The sequence below is a fragment of the Cottoperca gobio genome, chromosome 12, assembly GCF_900634415.1.
Source record: "Cottoperca gobio chromosome 12, fCotGob3.1, whole genome shotgun sequence".
Taxonomy (NCBI): Eukaryota; Metazoa; Chordata; class Actinopteri; order Perciformes; family Bovichtidae; genus Cottoperca; species Cottoperca gobio.
The window spans coordinates 957,501-977,383 of NC_041366.1; the positions used below are offsets into that span (position 1 = coordinate 957,501).

At 41.1% G+C, this 19,883-nt stretch overlaps 1 protein-coding gene across 1 annotated transcript in view; it reads left to right on the forward strand.

The window, feature by feature from the left end:
* Positions 1–19,883, forward strand: part of dcc (DCC netrin 1 receptor) — a 279,414-nt gene that overhangs the window by 166,153 nt on the left and 93,378 nt on the right. Inside the window, exons 13-16 of the mRNA XM_029444368.1 lie at positions 7,479–7,620; positions 10,358–10,468; positions 11,312–11,506; positions 13,832–13,927. Of these exons, the coding sequence (XP_029300228.1) occupies positions 7,479–7,620; positions 10,358–10,468; positions 11,312–11,506; positions 13,832–13,927 (544 nt within the window). The remainder of the gene's footprint in view (positions 1–7,478; positions 7,621–10,357; positions 10,469–11,311; positions 11,507–13,831; positions 13,928–19,883) is intronic.

The window sequence follows — 19,883 nt, forward strand, 5'->3', positions numbered from 1 at the left end:
AGAAGTCGTGACTCTCAGCTCTCAGACACTCTTTGCCCAGGCTGAGCACCTGACAGCGGCGTGGTAGCCTATGTCACAATGTTCAGTCTCATTTTCTTCCAAAAGTGCAACAAACTGTCTGTTATTCAATGCTCTTGCCCTGATGAAGTTAACTATATTAGTTAGAACATCAACAAAATGGTTCATTTTTAGAACTGACTTACACAACACTTCCTGATGTATAATACAATGCAAAGATACCCATTTCTGTTCAGGGTTCATTTCGGTCACTTTATACTGCATTCTCTTCAAAAGTCCAACATTTTTCCCTGTCAGATTTGGACAACCATCTGTTGTCACGCCTGCCAGCTTGTACCATTTCAGTCCCAACTTGTCCACACATACATTTACCTCCGTGAACAAATCACTCTCTGTTGTTGTCCCTTTCAGTGACTGCATGGCTGCATGGCTTCTCAAATGCCTCCTTTTTCTCCGGGCATATGAGTGCTGCAGAATCCAAACAAACACTCCTTGATAAACTCTCGGTCAGAAAACGGTTTACTTTTTCTAGCGATTTTGTGGGATAAAACACTTGTTTTGACAGCTGCATCTCTGGATGTGCAATGTTTTGTAAAAATTCCTTGTTGGTTTTGCAGTTTAGCTAGCAAAGCACCCGACTCCTTTTCCCGCTCTTCATCAGACAAGTTCTTGAACGGCGACTCAAATTGTAATCCTTGAACACAGCGACCTGCGCAGCACAAACTAAGCACAATTTACCTTTGACTTCTGTAAATACATACTTAGCAGTCCATGTCTTCTTGAAAACACGGCATTCTGTATCAATCTTTCTTATTTTGGCGTGAGCAGACATTTTGAGGGCTAGTCGGCCAGCATTACTTGAAGCTGTTCACACGCGTGACGCGCATACGTAAATAAAGAAAAACAGCACCCTTTTCAAAATAATAGCAACATAGTTAGAAAGTTATTTACACCATGCACGCAATACAATGGTGTTGCTTTTATTTTGAAAAGGGTGCTGTTTAAAAAAATATATATACTTTTCAATATATGTTATAATTTACGATTGTCCTCACGGATGTGGCCCGCGCGCCGTACAATGCCCAGGTCTGGTCTATATACATTAGACTCTTTGCGTTTGTCCAACTTTGAATTTTCATGTTTGTTAATTTAATCCAAGTTTAAGTAACTCATTCTTCCCACTTGGAATTTGCACTCAACAAGGTTAACCTCTGAACGGGTGGACGGCCCGCCGTCCAGTTTTGCATTTTCAGAGAGGTTGTATCTTGACCTGTATTGTTTACCGTCCAGCATGATGGAGTTGTTACACAATGCCCATGAACAGCTGTTGCAATCTTTGAAATCAGCTGATCGATGTGTTTATTTTCGCGATGATACTCAGTAACAATGGCATGTGTCAATATATTAGGTTTATTTTGATGCTTGCTAAGCGGATGCCAAACTCTGGCCTTTCGATTGACACTTCATTTGAGCCAATAGGAGCTTCCATGCCTTATCGACAACCTTCAATAGCCAATGAGTGTCAACTTCATAAGGAAGTGCCAGCCCTCTTCTTTTGTTTACAGACGGAGCCAGCAGCAGCCCAGTAACTCCATGGTTTTATTTTTACAAATGTTATTATTTTTTTCATAATTGTTTTTATTAATTACGAAATACTAAATAAACACAAAAATATTCAAATCAAATCAAATCCATTCCATTTTTGTTTGTTTATATTTCACCTACTTTGTGTCATTACTACTGACAGGGAATATTGGGTATATAATAGTTATTTATAGTAAAGGCCAATAGTTATTTATAATATCTCCAAATGCACAGCTTGTGAATGCCTGGTGTTACTCTTAGAAAAACCTGTCTAATAAGTTAAGCTTTTGTCCCTTTTATCTGAAATTTGAACCTGAACTTAGTAATACTTGATTATATGTTCCTATTGTGTTTTCCAGCTCTTAACAACCAGCTATACCCATCTTCAGGCATCTTTTTCAACAACAAACTTCAGGCTGAGTTTATTTTCTTCAAATATAGTATATTCACACCACTATTACTCAGTGGCAGAAGCACTTCGAGTGATTCTTCAATATTTCTTAAGAACAATAAGAGAGTTATATTTTGAATGAGACCACAATCATGCAGCTGGTGCAAATGGTAGAAGATTTCAATTTTCTTTGAGTATGTCGTTTGTAGGTATTTTCAGGTAAATTCCCCCACCCCTTAAGAGGTTAAAGTGATTAAAAATATCAACAATTTAGGTAACACCTCAAAGAGATAGAAGAGTTGTGTATAAAATAGGCTAACACAAACTGAGTCTGAAAGTTGGTTTACCTGAATTCTGCAAATAAATAACACAAATTGACGGAACCTTGACCCTTCGTAATGAATCACAGCTAAACATTCTAAATAATCAGATCTCACTTACATAATTAGGCACGATAAAGTAAAAGATTTTTACTTTAAATGCAGATTAAATTGATCAGATTAACTCATGAACTTTCCTTTGCAGTAGAAGTAGCAGCATTTATAGCAGCAGCACAAGTGTTACTATTGATAGTATTTTTGTGGCAACAGTAGTAATGTTTAGATATTTTTTATTATTTTCACTATTATTATTATCAATTAAGCAGTATTGTTGTCTTTGTTCATTATCTTCCTTTAGTTTCCCCTTCTTGTGATTATCAGTGGTTTTAGTTACTATCAGTGTTATCTTCATCAGCCTTCTGGAGACCCCCCTGCATTTTCCTCGTGTCCTCTGAGGGAAAATTTAAACAGACGGATGCCCTCGGCCTGTTTGAATGCAATGAACGAGGCCACGGCTTCACTTGCCCTGCTGCTCTCAATGTCAACTACATCTGAATACAAAGCAGCAGCAGGAGGGAATTCTGCTCCTGACATTTTCTGCTTCACCCAGACAGAAAGAAAACAGAGAAATGATTCTGAGTTACAGTACAGCCTGAAGCCACCTCACCTCTAATTTACCGAAGGAAACAAAGCAAAGAAATTCCCCTTCCTCTGTCTAAAAACACTCCAGAAATAAATAAGGACCTGTCTAAAATGTTTAACAAAAGTTAAAACTGAGTTAAAATGCCAATATGCACTTTTTGGCTAATCATTTCTAATAAAAACATTACATAAAAGCAAAGAATCATTTGTAAAACCAGCCGAGATAATGCTGCACGTTTTAAAAATATTAAAATGATGTTTGAAACAATAAATACGGTCCAACCTAGCTGAGGAGATCCTATTCTCCCTGATGTGAGACCATGTGTACTATCATCTGCGTGCATCCTTCTTCACACATCCACCAGACCATGGGAGTGGACCAGCTGCCTCAGAGCATTCTGGGACGCTGGATGCGGCTCTGCGTGGTTGCGATCTAAAGATGCATTTTCTGTACAGTTAAAATCCCCTCCCAAGAATAAGAAATCCTCCGAGGCACAGCCATTTAAAACATCATTAACTTTTTGTATAAACAGCTTCCTCTCTTCACCGATTGTTGGAGCGTACACATTTATAAAACCAGCTATAAAAAGGTCAAACTGTGCTTTAACTAAAAACAACCTCCCCTCGATAAAATGCTCGACCTCCAGTGAGACTGGAGTAAAAAACTTGGAGAAGAGGAAGCCCACTCCTCCACTGAGAGAAGTGTTGTGGCTTTATCTGACTTCCCCTTCCCACTATATCTCCAGTATATCTCATTAAAACTGTCACTCTGCATCTCTAGTAAAAAACGTACATCAACTTGTTTCATTTTAGCAGTCTCATATATTAATTCTATTTTTTTAAGACTCTGGCTCCATTCACATTTTAAACACCCACTCTGAAAGTATCAATCACTACTGAGATGTTAAAAGCAAAACATATTATTTAAAACAAGCATCATCAACGTTTCTTTAATCTATAACACTCTCAGTCAGTGAGGCCAGACTCCTCTCTTTGACTCATATGGAGTCTGGTTGAGGTATTAAAAACTGCCAAATCTGGAAAGTAATCCTCCACCTTTACACCATGTTGGTTTTTAGTTTGTTGGAGGAAAACTTTCAGCCGTATAAATGTTTTCTTTTTCTTCTTTTTCTTCTTTTTCTTTTCTTCTGACTTTTTCTTTTCTTCTGACTGTTACTTAAATTAAAACCAGGGATATCACTGCTGTCCGACATACACTCTTCCTCACTAAGACTCTCGTCCGTCTGTCCCTGCTTTCTCACAGTCTGTCCCTCTTCCCCAAATTTACTGTTTTTCGCATCACTTGCTTTCTTTGGCTTATTTCTCCTACGTTTAATAGCAAGCTTTTGTGTCCAGTGATGCTGCTGCCTCTTCCTCCTCCACCTCCACTCCCTCTACCTGCTCACTCCATGTAACCCTTTCTTTTTCTGTCATCTTTACCTGCACCTCTCCTGTCATCTCTGCCAGCTCTCCTCCGAAACCACCTGCCTCCTCTACCTGCACCTCTCCTGCCTCCTTTACCTGCTCTCCTCCCAACCCACCTGCCTCCTCTACCTGCACCTCTTCTCCCTCCTTGTTTTTTTCAACCTCACTTCCTCCTACTTCACCTAGAATATCTTCTTTTTATTATCTTCTTTTATTCATTTTATTTCCCATTATTTTTCCCCACACCACTTAACTTAACACCACACACCTCGTGCGCCAGGTCGGACACAACCGGAGCGGCCGGTGGTGATCCCCCCGCTGGAGCCACGGCTACCCTTGTCGGAGAGCCCTCCGCTGCAGCAGCCTCTGCCCCTCCAGGACCAGACGGAGCTGGGTCCCCGTGCCTTGGACAGGCTCTCGCGGTGTGTCCCTCCTCCCCACAACCAAAACATTTCATACCCGATGAGGTGGCACAAATCACGTAGTCGTAATCATCTACTTTAATATGGAAGTGGAGGTTGAGCTCCACTTCCCGGTTATTAAGAATCATATAAAGCTGTCTACGGTGAGACACTACATGCTTCAGTAACTGAGACTTACATCCAGACATAATCTTTTTCACCGGGGAAACAACTTTCCCATGTCTGGATAGCTCTCTGCTGAGAAACTCATCGGTTATAAACGGAGGGACATTTGAAATAACAACTTTGGTTGCGGGTTGAGTGAGTGGCAGTACCTGTACAAACATCTTGTTCACCACGATACCTATCTCAATGACGCGGTTCACCTTCTCCAGCTGAGCCAGGAAAATGACAACAGCGCCGTTCATCCGCGGCAGTGACTTAATACTGCTGTGTCCGACATTTTCCCCACAGCTAAACCAATATCCTCCACGCTACACGGGAAGCCGCCTGAAATTTTAATGACGTAAGCTTGACGAAATCTCTATTTACTATGGTGTCAGACGCCGACCGGCGAGACACTGGCAAGAGAAACCCCCACACACACCTCAAATTCACAACTCAAAACTCACCGAAAGTCAACTATACCAAACTATCACCAATAAATTAAGTTAAATTAACACCCATTAACAAAATAATAAAAAAAGAAGAATCGAAAAGCACATGCTCAGCGTCTCACACACACACATACTCCCAGCATGCACTGAGAGAGAGAGAGAGAGAGAGACGAAGAGAGAGTGAGAGTGAGAGGGAGAGAGAGAGAGAGAGAGAGTATAGTATTTTCTCTCCCTCCCTCCTGCGTCTCCTCTCTCCCCCTCTCAGTAATCAGTTGTGCTGTAATCAATTAGCAGGATGAGGAGCAGCAGAGGGAACAGGTGCAGCTAAATGTTAATGAATTCCTCTGTGGCCGTTGTCACAGTAACACTGGCTGAATATTTAAACAAATCGTTGGCCTGATGACTTACACCACAGCTGATGGAGAGGTTTGTGTGTGTGTGTGTGTGTGTGTTAAAATATAACACCATCAACAGATGTGTGAATGTGTGTGATACAATCTCTACATGTGTAAGTGGCTGCCAAGATATGAGCTGTGCATGTTTTGTATATGATGGCAATCCACTTAAATTCAAGCTGTTAGTGAAACATGTACCACAACAACAGAAATACTGCGTTCTGATTGGCTGGCAGTTATCTATCGTCAAACCTACTTTGGTTGTATCTACCAGTTTAACCACCATTTTTGAATCAGTGCTCAAAGTAATATAGCCTGACACCTATTGTGTCACAGGAGTATTTTGATATTGAGTGGGAGAGAGAGAGACAGAGAGCGAGAGACAGAGAACGAGAGACAGAGAGCGAGAGACAGAGAGCGAGAGACAGAGAGAGAGAGAGAGAGAGATAGAGACAGAGACAGAGAGACAGAGAGAGGGATGGATCAAATCTTTCTTCTACTTTTCTAATTCATTAATCTTCATTAATGATCAGCCCACCTAACACACACACACCCACACACACACACGCGCACGCATGCGCAAACACAAATACACGTACAGGGTCATACTGAGTGTACCAGCAGAATGGTTGATGACAGATGCCTCACAGAACAGAGCACACTGGGGGCCGAGTAAACATCTGCTGTGTGTGTGTGTGTTTGTGTCAGAGGTGGGTTGTTAACATGCAAATAAAGCAATTAAAATTCATGCAACACAAACACACACACACACACACACCCAAACTCATTCACGTACAGATAGAAATATATGCAACGTATATACACACAGACACACTCACAAACACACATTTAAATTCAACCTCCCAGCCTTTAACTAAAAGGATACAAACAGAAACACACAGACGCCCGCTCAGCATCACACTATTCTGAACAAAAATAGAAACACAACAGAAACCAGATGGGCCTCTCTGCTGATGACTGATCAGATTTACAGTTCCCCTTTCACACCTTGCTGTGTTGAAGACACAATGTCGCTCGGACATAATGCTGGGTTACATCATATATTTGTGATACATTGTGATAAAAGGTGGTAGAAATGTTAAACTATTTATAATATGAAATCCTTATGGAATGTATGCATTGCCATACTATGATTGCTAAATAATACACTAAAGTTTAATTCAGGTTGTTTTTCTTGTATGTCACAGTTAAATTTGTCAACGTGTGTATAATATGTATACCAAACTACATGTTGATGGGAAGAACTGACTCTAAGTTAAGTTAAGTACCCAGCATCTCCACCACATTGCCATTACAAATCCTATCCAAAACAACCCAAATATATCTCCAAAAGCTCTCTAGACATTACCACACCACTCAAATTATACCTCAATATCATATTATATTATATTATATTATAATACATATAAAACGATCGCAAAAAGACACAAAACAACTTCAAAGAGTGTCAAAAGAGTTGCAAAGACACATAAAACAACAAGCAACATATGCACAATGACTACAAAGAGACAAACCTAAACGACATGGACTACAAACAAAGCATTTGTGTTTTGTGTCTTTTACTTCTGCCCAAGGGCCCATAAACCATCCGTGTCCTCAGTCAGAGGACGTTTTGCAGCTCGATAAAGTTGCTTATTGTTTTCTCTGTCTTTATTGTCTTTCAGAGCATCAAGGTGTCATGGCAGCCGCCTCCGCGCAGCGCCCAGAATGGCATCATCTCCGCCTACAAGATCAAATACAGGAAGACTGGTCGCCGTGGAGACCAAGAGGCCATCGAACCCAACAATTTCTGGTACCTGTTCACAGGTGGGACTTGTTAACAATAAGAAAAATAAAGAATATTACCAGACTTTTCCTTTAACACATTAACTCATTTTATCTTCCAAATACATTTGGTGAAACTGGACCCTTTGTGTTCATAACTAGTCTCAAAGTTTGGATTAAATTATGAAGAAAAAGTGTTATCGGCCTACATTTAACCAGGACGTAGCTCAGTGTGTGTCTGGCATTGTTTATGTGTGGGAGGGTAACACAGTGGACTTATGTCTGTTTTATTTTTACTTGTATGTGCATTTGCACAAGTGTGTGCATGTATTTGTGTGGGTGTGTGCGTGTTTTTGTCTGTGTGTTTGTGTGTTTGTTTGCAAGGGTATGTGTGTGTGTGTGTGTGTGTGTGTTTGGGGGGGTAGGGGGTTGGGGGAGACGGTGGTTTGTTTGCATGCAAACTGCCACCAGCTATTATTTCAATTTGAGGTTTTCAGGATTTGAATGAAACTGATCTTCCTTTTCATTATTTTCCACTGATGGCTATCTTCATCTGTCTGTCTGCACCGGAATTCATTACCCAGTGGCAGGTATTTATTTGGTGTGTGTGCGTGTGCGTGTGCGTGTGCGTGTGCATGTGTGTGTGTGTGTGTGTGTGTGTGTGTGTGTGTGTGTGTGTGTGTGTGTGTGTGTTAAATCTGATCTGCCCGCTGCAAGCCTGGCTGTCAGCAATAATCCCTCCTTTTTATTCTCTGAGAATAAGAAACTGAATTTCAATAAGAAAAACATAACAAATTGCAGCTTCACTGAGGAGATTAAAGGACAACACGTTAAACCTTTATCAACACTGTAATTTACACTACACAGTGGACTCTGCAGTAACAAAGGTAATATCATCTCCGCTTAGAAATAATTATATATATATATATATATATATATATATATGTTATATATATATAATATGACCTGATATACGATACCTCTAAGCCAGGGGTGTCAAACATGCGGCCCGCTGGAGGGATGACTTTGCAAAGTCTAAAAATTAGTTGTTTTGATCAAGTAAAAGCCTTTGTAGACACACTGTGATCTGTAAGTTGTAACGCACATGTGTAAATGATAAACTAATATTATTGTTGCACCCTCTTTTCTTACGAAATTTCAAGTTTCAACATTTTCAGAATGTACGTGTACTTCTTTGCACTAAAATGAAGGGAGAATTTTGTGTGTTGTCGTTATTTATAGGTTATTATGCTCTGATGTTACTGGTCTGGCCCACTTGAGATCAAATTGTGCCGCATGTGGCCCCTGAACTAAAATGAGTTTGACACCCCTACTCTAAGAAATACATGCTGTCAAGATGGAGCAAATCAGAACTTCAGTAAATTCACAATGCTTTGTTGTTACATTTGGAGACAAAACACTTCTCCTACATCCCAAACTGATCCTGAATCTGAAAGTGAACTGCTGAATCTTTGTGATTGTCTCTGTTTGGGTGTTTGTTACTGAAATTGACCTTGGGAGTCGTAGCTCTCGTCTGCAGTTGTAATGTCCACCTTTGACTTTTAACCAAAGTGCCAGAACAACACATTTATTCTGATGAAACAGCAAGTCTCATGTCCATCTGTGCCTTAAAGTAAAGTAAAAATGTTTTGTGTTCTAAATTTGTCCCTCATTCAATGTAAAATGGTATTTGTTTTCAAGACATCTGTTGTTTTATGAAAGATCATCATTTGGGTTTCCTTAAAATTTCCATCCAAAGCCCCAGTTTTGGCAACATTGTCCCAGGATGGTCAGGTTTTTTGAAGACCATGTCTGGTTGGGACAACAGAATGAGGTTGTCTGCATACAGCAAGTCTTGTGTCTATTAAGTCTATTGAGTTATTATTCATTTTCACAGCACACAGGTTGTGCTTTTATATACTGTACACCTTACATACCATACACCTTACATACCATACACCTTACATACCATACACCTTACATACACTTTACATACCATACACTTTACTTACCATACACCTTACATACTATACAGCTTACATACCATACACCTTACATACACTTTACATACCATACACTTTACTTACCATACACCTTACATACCATACACCTTACATACCGTACACCTTACATACCATACACCTTACATACACTTTACATACCATACACTTTACTTACCATACACCTTACATACCATACACTTTACATACCATTCACCTTACATACCATACACCTTACATACCATACACTTTACATACCATACACCTTGCATACTATACACCTTACATACTATACACCTTACATACTATACACCTTGCATACTATACACTTTACATACCATACACTTTACATACCATACACTTTACATACCATACACTTTACATACCATACACTTTACATACCATGCACCTTACATACCATACACTTTACATACCATACACTTTACATACCATACACTTTACATACTATACACCTTACATACCATACACTTTACTTACCATACACCTTACATACTATACACCTTACATGCCATACACCTTACATACCTTACACCTTACATACCATACGCCTTACATACCATATACTTTACATACATATAATTTACCGCCTATTCCACTTTGGATTTAGATTGAAAGTCATTCATGCCAAATGGAATCAAAAGCCTTTTCAAATCTATTAACTAGGTATGTTTGTTCTCTCTCTCTCTCTCTCTCTCTCTCTCTCTCTCTCTCTCTCTCTCTCTCTCTCTCTCTCTCTCTCTCTCTCTCTCTATCTGCAGGTCTAGAGAAGGGCAGTCAGTACAGTTTCCAGGTAGCAGCGATGACAGCTAATGGAACAGGTCCGGCCAGTGACTGGTACACAGCTGAGACGCCAGAGAACGACCTGGATGGTAAAAACAGAGAGAGAGAGAGAGTGTGTATGTGTGTGATAGAGAGACAAAGCAGTGATCTGTACAACATACAACATGATGTAAATACCTCCACCGTCCCGACACACACATAAATATTTAACCACTTAAAGGAGGAGACGGATAGTTGGAGGGACGATTTGCAGGAGGGGGCAGGAGGGATGGGAAGATCGGATGGAGGAAGGGGAGGAGGAAGAGAGAGGAAAGGAAAGTAGAGGACAGCAGCGGAAGATAAAGAAAGAGTATTTAACAAGATATTGTCACTCCCAAATTTAGTATCTATGAGCAACATATAAACATTAAAGAGATGGTTCAGTAGATAGACAAACAAACACAGCCAAAAGAATAAACATGCAGCTCTTGGTTGTGACGTCAGGCTGAATCTCAGGAGCAGGATGTCCTGGTTAGCAGGAAGCAGCTGAGATGAAACAAACACAACAATAAACACAACAACAAACACATCCATGCTAACTGTGTTTCCAGGTCAGGACAGACGCAAATTTAATTTCAATGGATTATCACTCAATAAAGTGATATTAAGAGTCTCCCCCTGAGGACCAAAGAGCATGCTAATCTGATCCAATCTGATGCTGAATAAATAACACTAAGTGTCAGGGCTTATTTAGGTTTAATACACAACTAACAGGGTTAGCATCTGTTAGCCACAGCTGCTCTAAGTACCTGCTAGTGCTGCTGCTAACAGAGTGAGCTTTGCAGCTGCCGGTGAAGGTCAGGGCCGTAGCTAGGACAGCAGAAATACTGATGTCCACCACCTCCGGTTGTCCTTTTCTGCAGTGTGACATTTCATTGTTTGTGTTTCTGCAGAGAGTCAGGTGCCCGACCAACCCAGCTCTCTGCATGTCAGGCCGCTGCCCAACAGTATTATCATGTCCTGGACTCCACCCCTCAGCCCAAATATCCTTGTTCGAGGTTATATCATCGGCTACGGAGTGGGAAGTCCCTATGCCGAGACGGTCAGAGTGGACAGCAAACAGAGATACTACTCCATCGAAAACCTAGGTGAGAACGGGATGGGGGGTGATGGTGGAGGAAACAGAAACAGTGGACTCAGCCAGAGCTAGGGGTAACTGCTAACCTATCTCCATCGAACAAGAAAAACATTCAGACCATAACGATAAAATGGCATATAAATGTTTTCTGCCATAATGTGGTCAACTGATTTGCTGAGTTTGTATGGGCCAGGTTCAGGTCTCAGTTTTAAGATCTCTACGGTCAAGTTAAAAAGTTCTGAAAGTATATTTTGGTTGAACAAACAGCATGTGGGGGACATAAGAATAATAATAAGTTTTGTGACATGATTTTGACGTATTTCAGTAGAGTCCTTCAGTAGGTCGGCCCCTCGCTGCGAAGATGTGCTGTATCTGCTCAGTTCTTGGTGCAAACTGGCAGTGGTGTCCAGACACACCTGCAGAGAGGGAGGGATGGAGAGTTATTTTCTGAAGATTAATCACTGATACATTTTTTCATCACACGAAACCTTTTTATTTTGTACAGTCTACTATTAGCACCAAAATAATACATAATTCTATGAATTTACATTTCCAATGTACTTATCAACACCAAATATTTAATATTTCCAAACCCCATAGATCCAGATGAGCTCCTGCCGACAAAGTGCCAATATTGACATGGCGCTTCACTGTTCCAGTTATTCATTATGATGATGAAATCCCCATTTAATTACCATCAATAATTTAAAGAAATTTAATAAGAAAGCTGCTTGGGGTGGAAATCTAATTGTGGAAGGAAGAAAAACAGAAAACATCCTCCCCTGCGACCACAACAAGCAATCTGCATGCCAAAGAAGACAATAACAAATTGGATGAATTTTCATACGCAGATAAAAATTCCCATCCCAGGTCTCATAATGGAGCATCCATCCATCGTCTACCGCTTATCCTGGGTTGGGTCGCGGGGGCAGCAGCTCCAGTAAGGAACCCCAAACTTCTCCGGGCCACATCCGCCAGCTCCGACTGGGGGATCCCGAGGCGTTCCCAGGCCAGTGAGGAGATATAATCTCTCCACCGAGTCTTGGGTCTTCCCCGGGGTCTCCTCCCAGCTGGACGTGCCTGGAACACCTCCCTAGGGAGGCGCCCAGTTGGCATCCTTACTTGATGCCCGAACCAACTCAACTGCATAATTATGGCGCATGAAAAAAAATCCAGCCATCGTGTTGCAGGCACACATGAAGCGAGTGCACATATGTACACATTTATAATTCATAGTAATTATTAATTCATGTGGTGAGGCGTCTGCGGGGCGGAGCAGGCGTGTTGGTTTAACTGATGTGAGGGTTTGACGCTACATGAAGAGAACATGCAGCATCATCACATCAAGAGTGGCGCTGCATTACAATCAGTTCATACGTCTGCAGTCATCACGTCTTCAGGTACATCTGTTGTCTTCAGGGTCAGGACTGAGGGGAGAAAATGGTGTCCTTTAATCTGGACGAAACAACTTTCGCTGTTTCAAATGCCCATAAGGGCTCATATATGTGAGATTTTCAAGTATTTTATCAATATAAAGCAGGTCTAGGTGCTATCTTAATACTAAGTATCAAAACGCTCAATTCACGGAGAAATGCACACAGAAACTGTGTCTTTAAACGATAGGCCAGGACATCCGTAAGGTTGTGATGTCACAACTATGCAATATATAGAAAGATAGAAAGTGCCACTGCAGTGCCGTTACATTCATTCCCCGGCTACAATGACGTTGCAGAGACTAGGACAGTGCATGTATGGAAGACCCGGAAAAACTGACCAATCAGAGAAGACTGGGCTTTTTTGGGAGAGACTTGTTAAAAGTGAAGAGAATATGTTTTTTCAACATTAAAGCGTGTAAACATTTTTTTGTAGAAACAAACAAAGTATGATCCTGAAAATGAGCATAATATGTCTCCTCAATCACAATCAGTCACCAGGATTATTTTCTGGTAAGGTGGTCATGTCATGTCAATCATTTTTTCTAAAATAATAATTATCATTAACTAGCCAATACAAGACACTACAGATTATGAATAGATGTGTATATTATGTTGTTTTATATATATATATATATATATATATATATATATATATATATATATGTATGAGAAATAAAGCCCAGCATGTTCTTAGTAAAGTCAAAGTAAAACTGCAAAGAAAGACCTTTGACCTTTAAATAAATATGTATTGCTAAAGCATATAGAAGGGGATAAAATAAAAGTACAAGAAATGAAATGATCTAAAAAAGTGAAATCTTAAAATGATAATGTACTATGTTGTATTTGCTGAATGTCATTGAACTCTTTCTGCTTCTCTCTGTTCCCTGTCCCTCCCTCAGAGCCGAGCTCGCACTATGTGATTTCCCTGAAGGCATTCAATAATGCCGGAGAGGGAGTCCCTCTGTATGAGAGCGCTGTCACACGGTCTCTGACAGGTACAATCACACACTAATAATCACAGTAATCCTCTGTCTGCAGCGCATTGATCGATTGATTGACATATAATATGACATGTGTAGCAGATATAATGACATGTTACATATAAGTCCAGAACATGAAGGTTATTTGAGTGTCAGTATATACAACGGAAGTAAAAATATTGTAATGTACTGTGTCTGCTTTGAGCATGATGGTGATGTGATCATAGTACTTTTATTAGTACAGTAGTAGTATAACATAGTATATAACATAGTACAAGCCTAGTATATCCATAATAAAAATAGTACTAGCATTAGTACTAGCAGTAGCAGCATAAAATAAAAGCAGCAGTGGGAGCATCGGCAGTACCAGAAGCAGTTAAAGTTGCACCAGTATTACAAGCAGTAGTCCTCTTAGTAGTCGCAGCAGTAGCCGTAACAGTAGACGTAGGATTTTACGCAACATATTTATTTTCGATAACTATAGGTAGCAATAGAAGTAGCAGTATGTGTATTTACAGCAGGAGCAGCAGTCACATTAGCAATAGGGGATAATGGGGTTGGTTGCCACATGCATTAGATCTCGCTCCCCAGAAGGCACTGTTGGTGCTGAAATAATCAGATTTGCGTTCAGAGTTCACCTTCAGGGTTATTTCAGGAGTAAGATACTTGACATTGAGGTGAGAGGACTTTTAGTGATCATGTCTAAATATCCAGCTCCTGTGTTTGGCTATAGTCTAGATATTCTTTAGATTAGGTTTTCTTTTGCTAGGCTACAACATGTGGTTGTTAGGTTAGTCACTAGCAAATCACAGTTGGTGATGCGTGTAACATTCTCTTAGGGATTGTCATAAGGATGAGTTGAGTTATATTATATTATATGAGGATAAAAAATTAACTTTTTCCTGTTTATACTCTCTGGATGGAGGGGATGTGTTCAATTCAATTTAACTTTTTTTTTATTATTTATAAGATTGCCTCCCTTTTTCCATTAGCAGCCCCAGCTTAAATAGGATACACTTTAGAAATATAGCAGTTTTAAAAGCAGTTGTAACAATAACAGGCTTCACAGAGAAGTACGCACTCAAAAGCTACGACAGTGGCAGGCTGCTATTCATTGTGAATGCATGGCAGCCCAACACCCCCACTGAGCTACAGAGATTTAAAAGGCTCCCAACCACAGTACAGGGGAAAGATGAGAAAGCTCAACTTTAAGCTCTCTGGAGCAATGTTCTGTACAATGTTCCACAAGAGGAGTGGGGAACTCTTGCACAGATACAGGATACTGCGTTAAAAAAAGAGACAGAAGACAATGGTAATAGCTGCAGTCATTGCAATAACCATAGAGAGAGGTACTACCAGCCTTAGTAATAGACTAGTGGCATAAGCAGTATTAAGAACAATAGCAGTAACTGTAGGAATAACTAATGTAGCAGTAGAGGTAGCTGGTTTCCTAAATATAGATGTCTTGGTTTTTTGGGACATAATCTATAAAAGTTTTAATTGATATTTATAAGGACTTTAGAAGGTTTGTAGGCTACTTGTAGTTTTGATTAGTAAGAAAATATGTTAAAGTGTCAGTCTGGCAGTTAGGCCTCAATCTGATTCCAACTGTACTGAGTCCTGAAATATTCATCGGGAGGAAAATGTTCACGCATCAGTCACATATGTCTGTAGGTATGTGTGCATCTTTTTATATAAGGAGTGTGTGGTGGCTTACACCCAATGCTATTACTGCATGTGTTTGTGTCTCTGTGAATGAGTGAGAGACTCATTAGCTCTCCCTGCAGACTATGGCCTGTAGAAGTGAGATAAATGAAACACATCCAACTCTCAGCCAAGTTTCATTTTATGAATTAAACAGCCGGCTCTCCTCTGCTCACCCAGCAGCATGCGGATGACATAAATCCTTTATTCCTCTCATAAAAATGTCAGATTTCTGAGGCTTTTCAACCCTCATGATGTGATGATAGTCACAGGAAAACCAGCATCAGAGACCACTGCGCTCACCACCGTTTCATAACCCTCATGACAGGAGGTTTCTGTGGTGAAAGCTAAAAATAAATATGTGTTTTCTTTTAACTCATGCTGGATGGATCCCAGACAGTCAGCACCGTGTAAAATCCTCAAGTGAAGGTCGGCAGTCCGCTTTTTGAGGGGGGGTTTGTATAAAATCCCCTTTCTCCACACAGTCTGTTGCTCCACACATTGGAGGGTCTGCTGCAGAGGCCTTTTCTGTTGATGCTTTTTACACAGTTTGCATAGAACGATGTTTTGTCTGCTCTGTGCGGCAAGAGTTTGGCTGGGTTAGTGACCTTGAGCAGGGGACCAGTCAGTTCTCCCAGCCCTGGGCTCAGGTATATTTTTGGAAAAGGATCCTCTGAGTTCGGAGAAGCCTTTCCATGGCCATAATCTTTGAAGAGGCTCCTCTCCTCTCCAGTGAGCCTCTGGTTTCAGAGCTGCAGGATCCTCTGAGCGACCCGGATAGAGTTCAGACCCAGCAGAGAGCCGGCCCCACTGCATTCACCAGCTGCTGTAGGCACAGGGTCCTGGACCTGCACGGCGCCACCATCAGGCCGGGTGTGTCGCTGCTGCTGATGTCCAGCCTGGCTCTGTGAATTTGAGAATAATTTAACAACCAGTGCAGAGTCAGACCAAGACTTAAAGACAACGTGATAAAACAAAGGCAGCTCACTTACCTTTAAAAATTTAGAATCCAGCATCCAGCCCCAGGTTACTAACGCGTCTGAGGATACAGCTGGCAACGTTTCTCCACACCAAATCAGGCCAGTAAGATATTTCTGAAAAAACTGGAGTCTAAAAGTGGCTGTTTGGCTCGCCAGGTGGACTAGGCCCTGTCACCTCTCCTCTCTGGATAACATCACCACTTGTGGCACCCAGTGTAGACCATCCCAAAATAGATTTACACACAAAGAACAAAGAAATGTTAAATTTACACAGGTCAGTCGGTGCCACAGTTGGGATGCTACAAGGTTGTTTAAAACCAAAACCCTGCCATTAAAAGACATCTGAGGGAGCAGACATTCCCATTTGGAAATCCAAATTTCACTTTTCAGTGACGTTCTCCCAGTTCTTCTGGACTATATTCTCTTTTCCAAAAATCACACCTCGATATTTAATTTAATCTCTTCTCCAGATGGGGCTCTGGGGAAGAACTGGGACACCGCCAAGCCACTCCCCAGCAGTTAGGGCCTCACTTCTCTTCCAATTCACCATCGCTGCCGATGCCGTGCTAAAATCTTTTACAATATTGGTTAAAATATCTGCTTCCTTCTGGCTTCCAATGACAACAATGACATCATTCGCATAAGCTGATAAAACAATGTTGCTAGTAAAACCAGGTAAAAACGGACCCTGTAGGTTGGAGAATATTTTTCTGAGGAGAGGTTCCAGGGAGAGCGCATAGAGCATTTCCGACAGAACACAGCCTTGCCGGACCCCTCTACACACTCTAAAAGGAGCACACAGACTACCTTTGAATTTCAGCACACTCTCAACTTTGACACCCTGATCTTATGTATGAAACCAGGGCTGAACCCAAACTTCTCCATCACTTTCTAGAGGAAGTTGTGCTCAACCCGGTCAAAAGCCTTTTCCTGATCTAGAGAAATCAGACCGGTATTACTGCCCAATGAGCTGGAGACATCCCAAATTAGGTACACATTGTCTACCATGGACCTACCGGGCAGACAGTAGGTCTGGTCCCGGTAGATGTCCTGCTCCATAGCCGTCCCCAGCCTGGTGGCCAGAGCCTTGGACAGAAACTAGTAAACCACACACAGCAAAGACACAGGACGCCAATTACCAATGTCCTGCAGGTTTCCCTTCTTAGGCAGAAGTTTTATTACTGCTCTGCAGCAGGACAGCGGCATGGAACCAGAGGCCAGACTTTCATTATAAACCTCTTTAATGTCTGTAGAGGCTAAGCCAACGCTTTAAGCCACTGGGGCTCCGCTGTGTTGCTCTAGTTGACGCACTTGTTGTCGTTCCTGCTGAATAAAGATTCCAATTCCAAACATTTGCAATTGAACATTCAGTCCGTTTATTTATTTTTCTATCTGCAAACATACCATAACATTTAGACACACAATAGGTTATGTGTGTATGTGTGTGTGTGTGTGTGTGTGTGTGTGTGTGTGTGTGTGTGTGTGTATGTGGTCAAAAACTGTTTACCTTCCGGCGGAATACCACTGTCAACAAACATTGGTTCCTACTTCTATCAAGAGCGCTAATTGGCTCCTACAATGTCGTTTGCTAAAATATCCCAGAAGGCTTTAAGAAACTTGACTGTGACCGTCGATGCTGGGAGCTCGCCTTCCTTGCATGGCCTGTAGAGCGACCTGCAGCTCCCGCATAGTCAACGGTCCCTCAAGCTATGAGTTGGTCTCCTCGGAGACCTGAGGTAGTGCACCACAGAACCATCCGAGGAGTTTTTCATCTCCCTCATACTCACTGGAGTAGAGGGAAGAATAAAAACTCACAGCTCACCTTCTTATCTGGCTTGGTTCTGTTATTTCTTGCCCTGTGTCTGAGAGAAGTGAGTGGATTTCCCTCTCCTGTCCATTATTTTTCTCTAGACCAAAGAAGAAGCTAGAGGGAGCATCCATCTTGGTGGCGTTTTGAAACTGGGACTGGACAAGTGCACCCTGTACTTTAACGTCTAGCACAGAGGTCGGGAACCTTTTTGGCTGAGAGAGCCATAAAAGCCAAATATTTTTAAATGTGTTTCCTTGAGAGCCATATATTTAATAAAATTGTGGCCTGAATATACTGAATTTGAAGAAAACCCACTCCGCCTGAAGTTTGTTGTTGAAAAAGATGCGTGAAGATGAGTATAGCTGGTAGGTATGAACTGGAAAACACAATAGGAACATAGAACCAAGTGTTACCAAGTTCAGCTTCAAATTTCAGATAAAAGGGATAAAAACTTAACATAGTTACAGGTTTTTCTAAGAATAACACCAAGCATTCACAAGCTGTGCATTTGAAGATATTATAATATTTATTGATAAAAAGGCCATAAATAACTATTGGCATATACTATAAATAACTATTATATACCCAGTTATCCCTGCCAGTAAGGGAAGTACAAACACATTTTTTGTAATATTTTTGTGCTTTTTTATAAATACAATTATTATAAAACCAAGCTTGGGCAATTAAATCAATGCATCGCACAACCACGGGAAAATACATATTCTGAACATGGCGGTGCGATGGCTTAGTCGAGGGAAAGTACTGAATAGATTTTTCGAGTTGCGTGAGGAAATCTGCTAGTTTTAGGAAAGCAGGACACCACAGATATCTGGGATAAAAAGTGATGATGTGAGCTGGCCTTTTTGTGCGACATAACGAAGTGTCTCACTGTTAAATCACACTGGGCCATATGATCACGGGCATGTATGATGCCAAGCTGCGCCTGTGGGAGATTCTGATGCAGAAGCAAACTTTGGTCACTACGTGTTTCAAAACACTGATAAACCATCTCCACTGACTGCGCATTCTGCTGATAAACTGAGCGCATTTGCCAACTTTGCAGCTCAGAAATTAAAATTGAACTGCTCAGCAACCCGTTTGTAGTCCAACATCCAAATGGAGCTGATTGACCTTCAGTGTAACAACACACTCAAGGCAAAGTGTGACTCTGTGGGCGCTGCACATTTTCCAAGCTTCATCCCGGAAATGATGCCTCAACCCGCCTTCATGCCGCTCAGATGCTTTGCATGTTTAGAAGCACATACCTGTGTGAGCAGCTTTTCTCTGTGATGAAGATGAAATAAAACTCACACAGGAGTCGTCTCAATGATGCACATCTTCACTCACTGAACCCCAAACATTTAACTGGCAGCTAAGAAAAGATTCCAAACATCTGGCTTTGACACATGTGCATAGTCGGAGAATGTAGCCTATCTAAATGTGTGCCATATCTTTTTGCACTTTCTCCAATATGTCT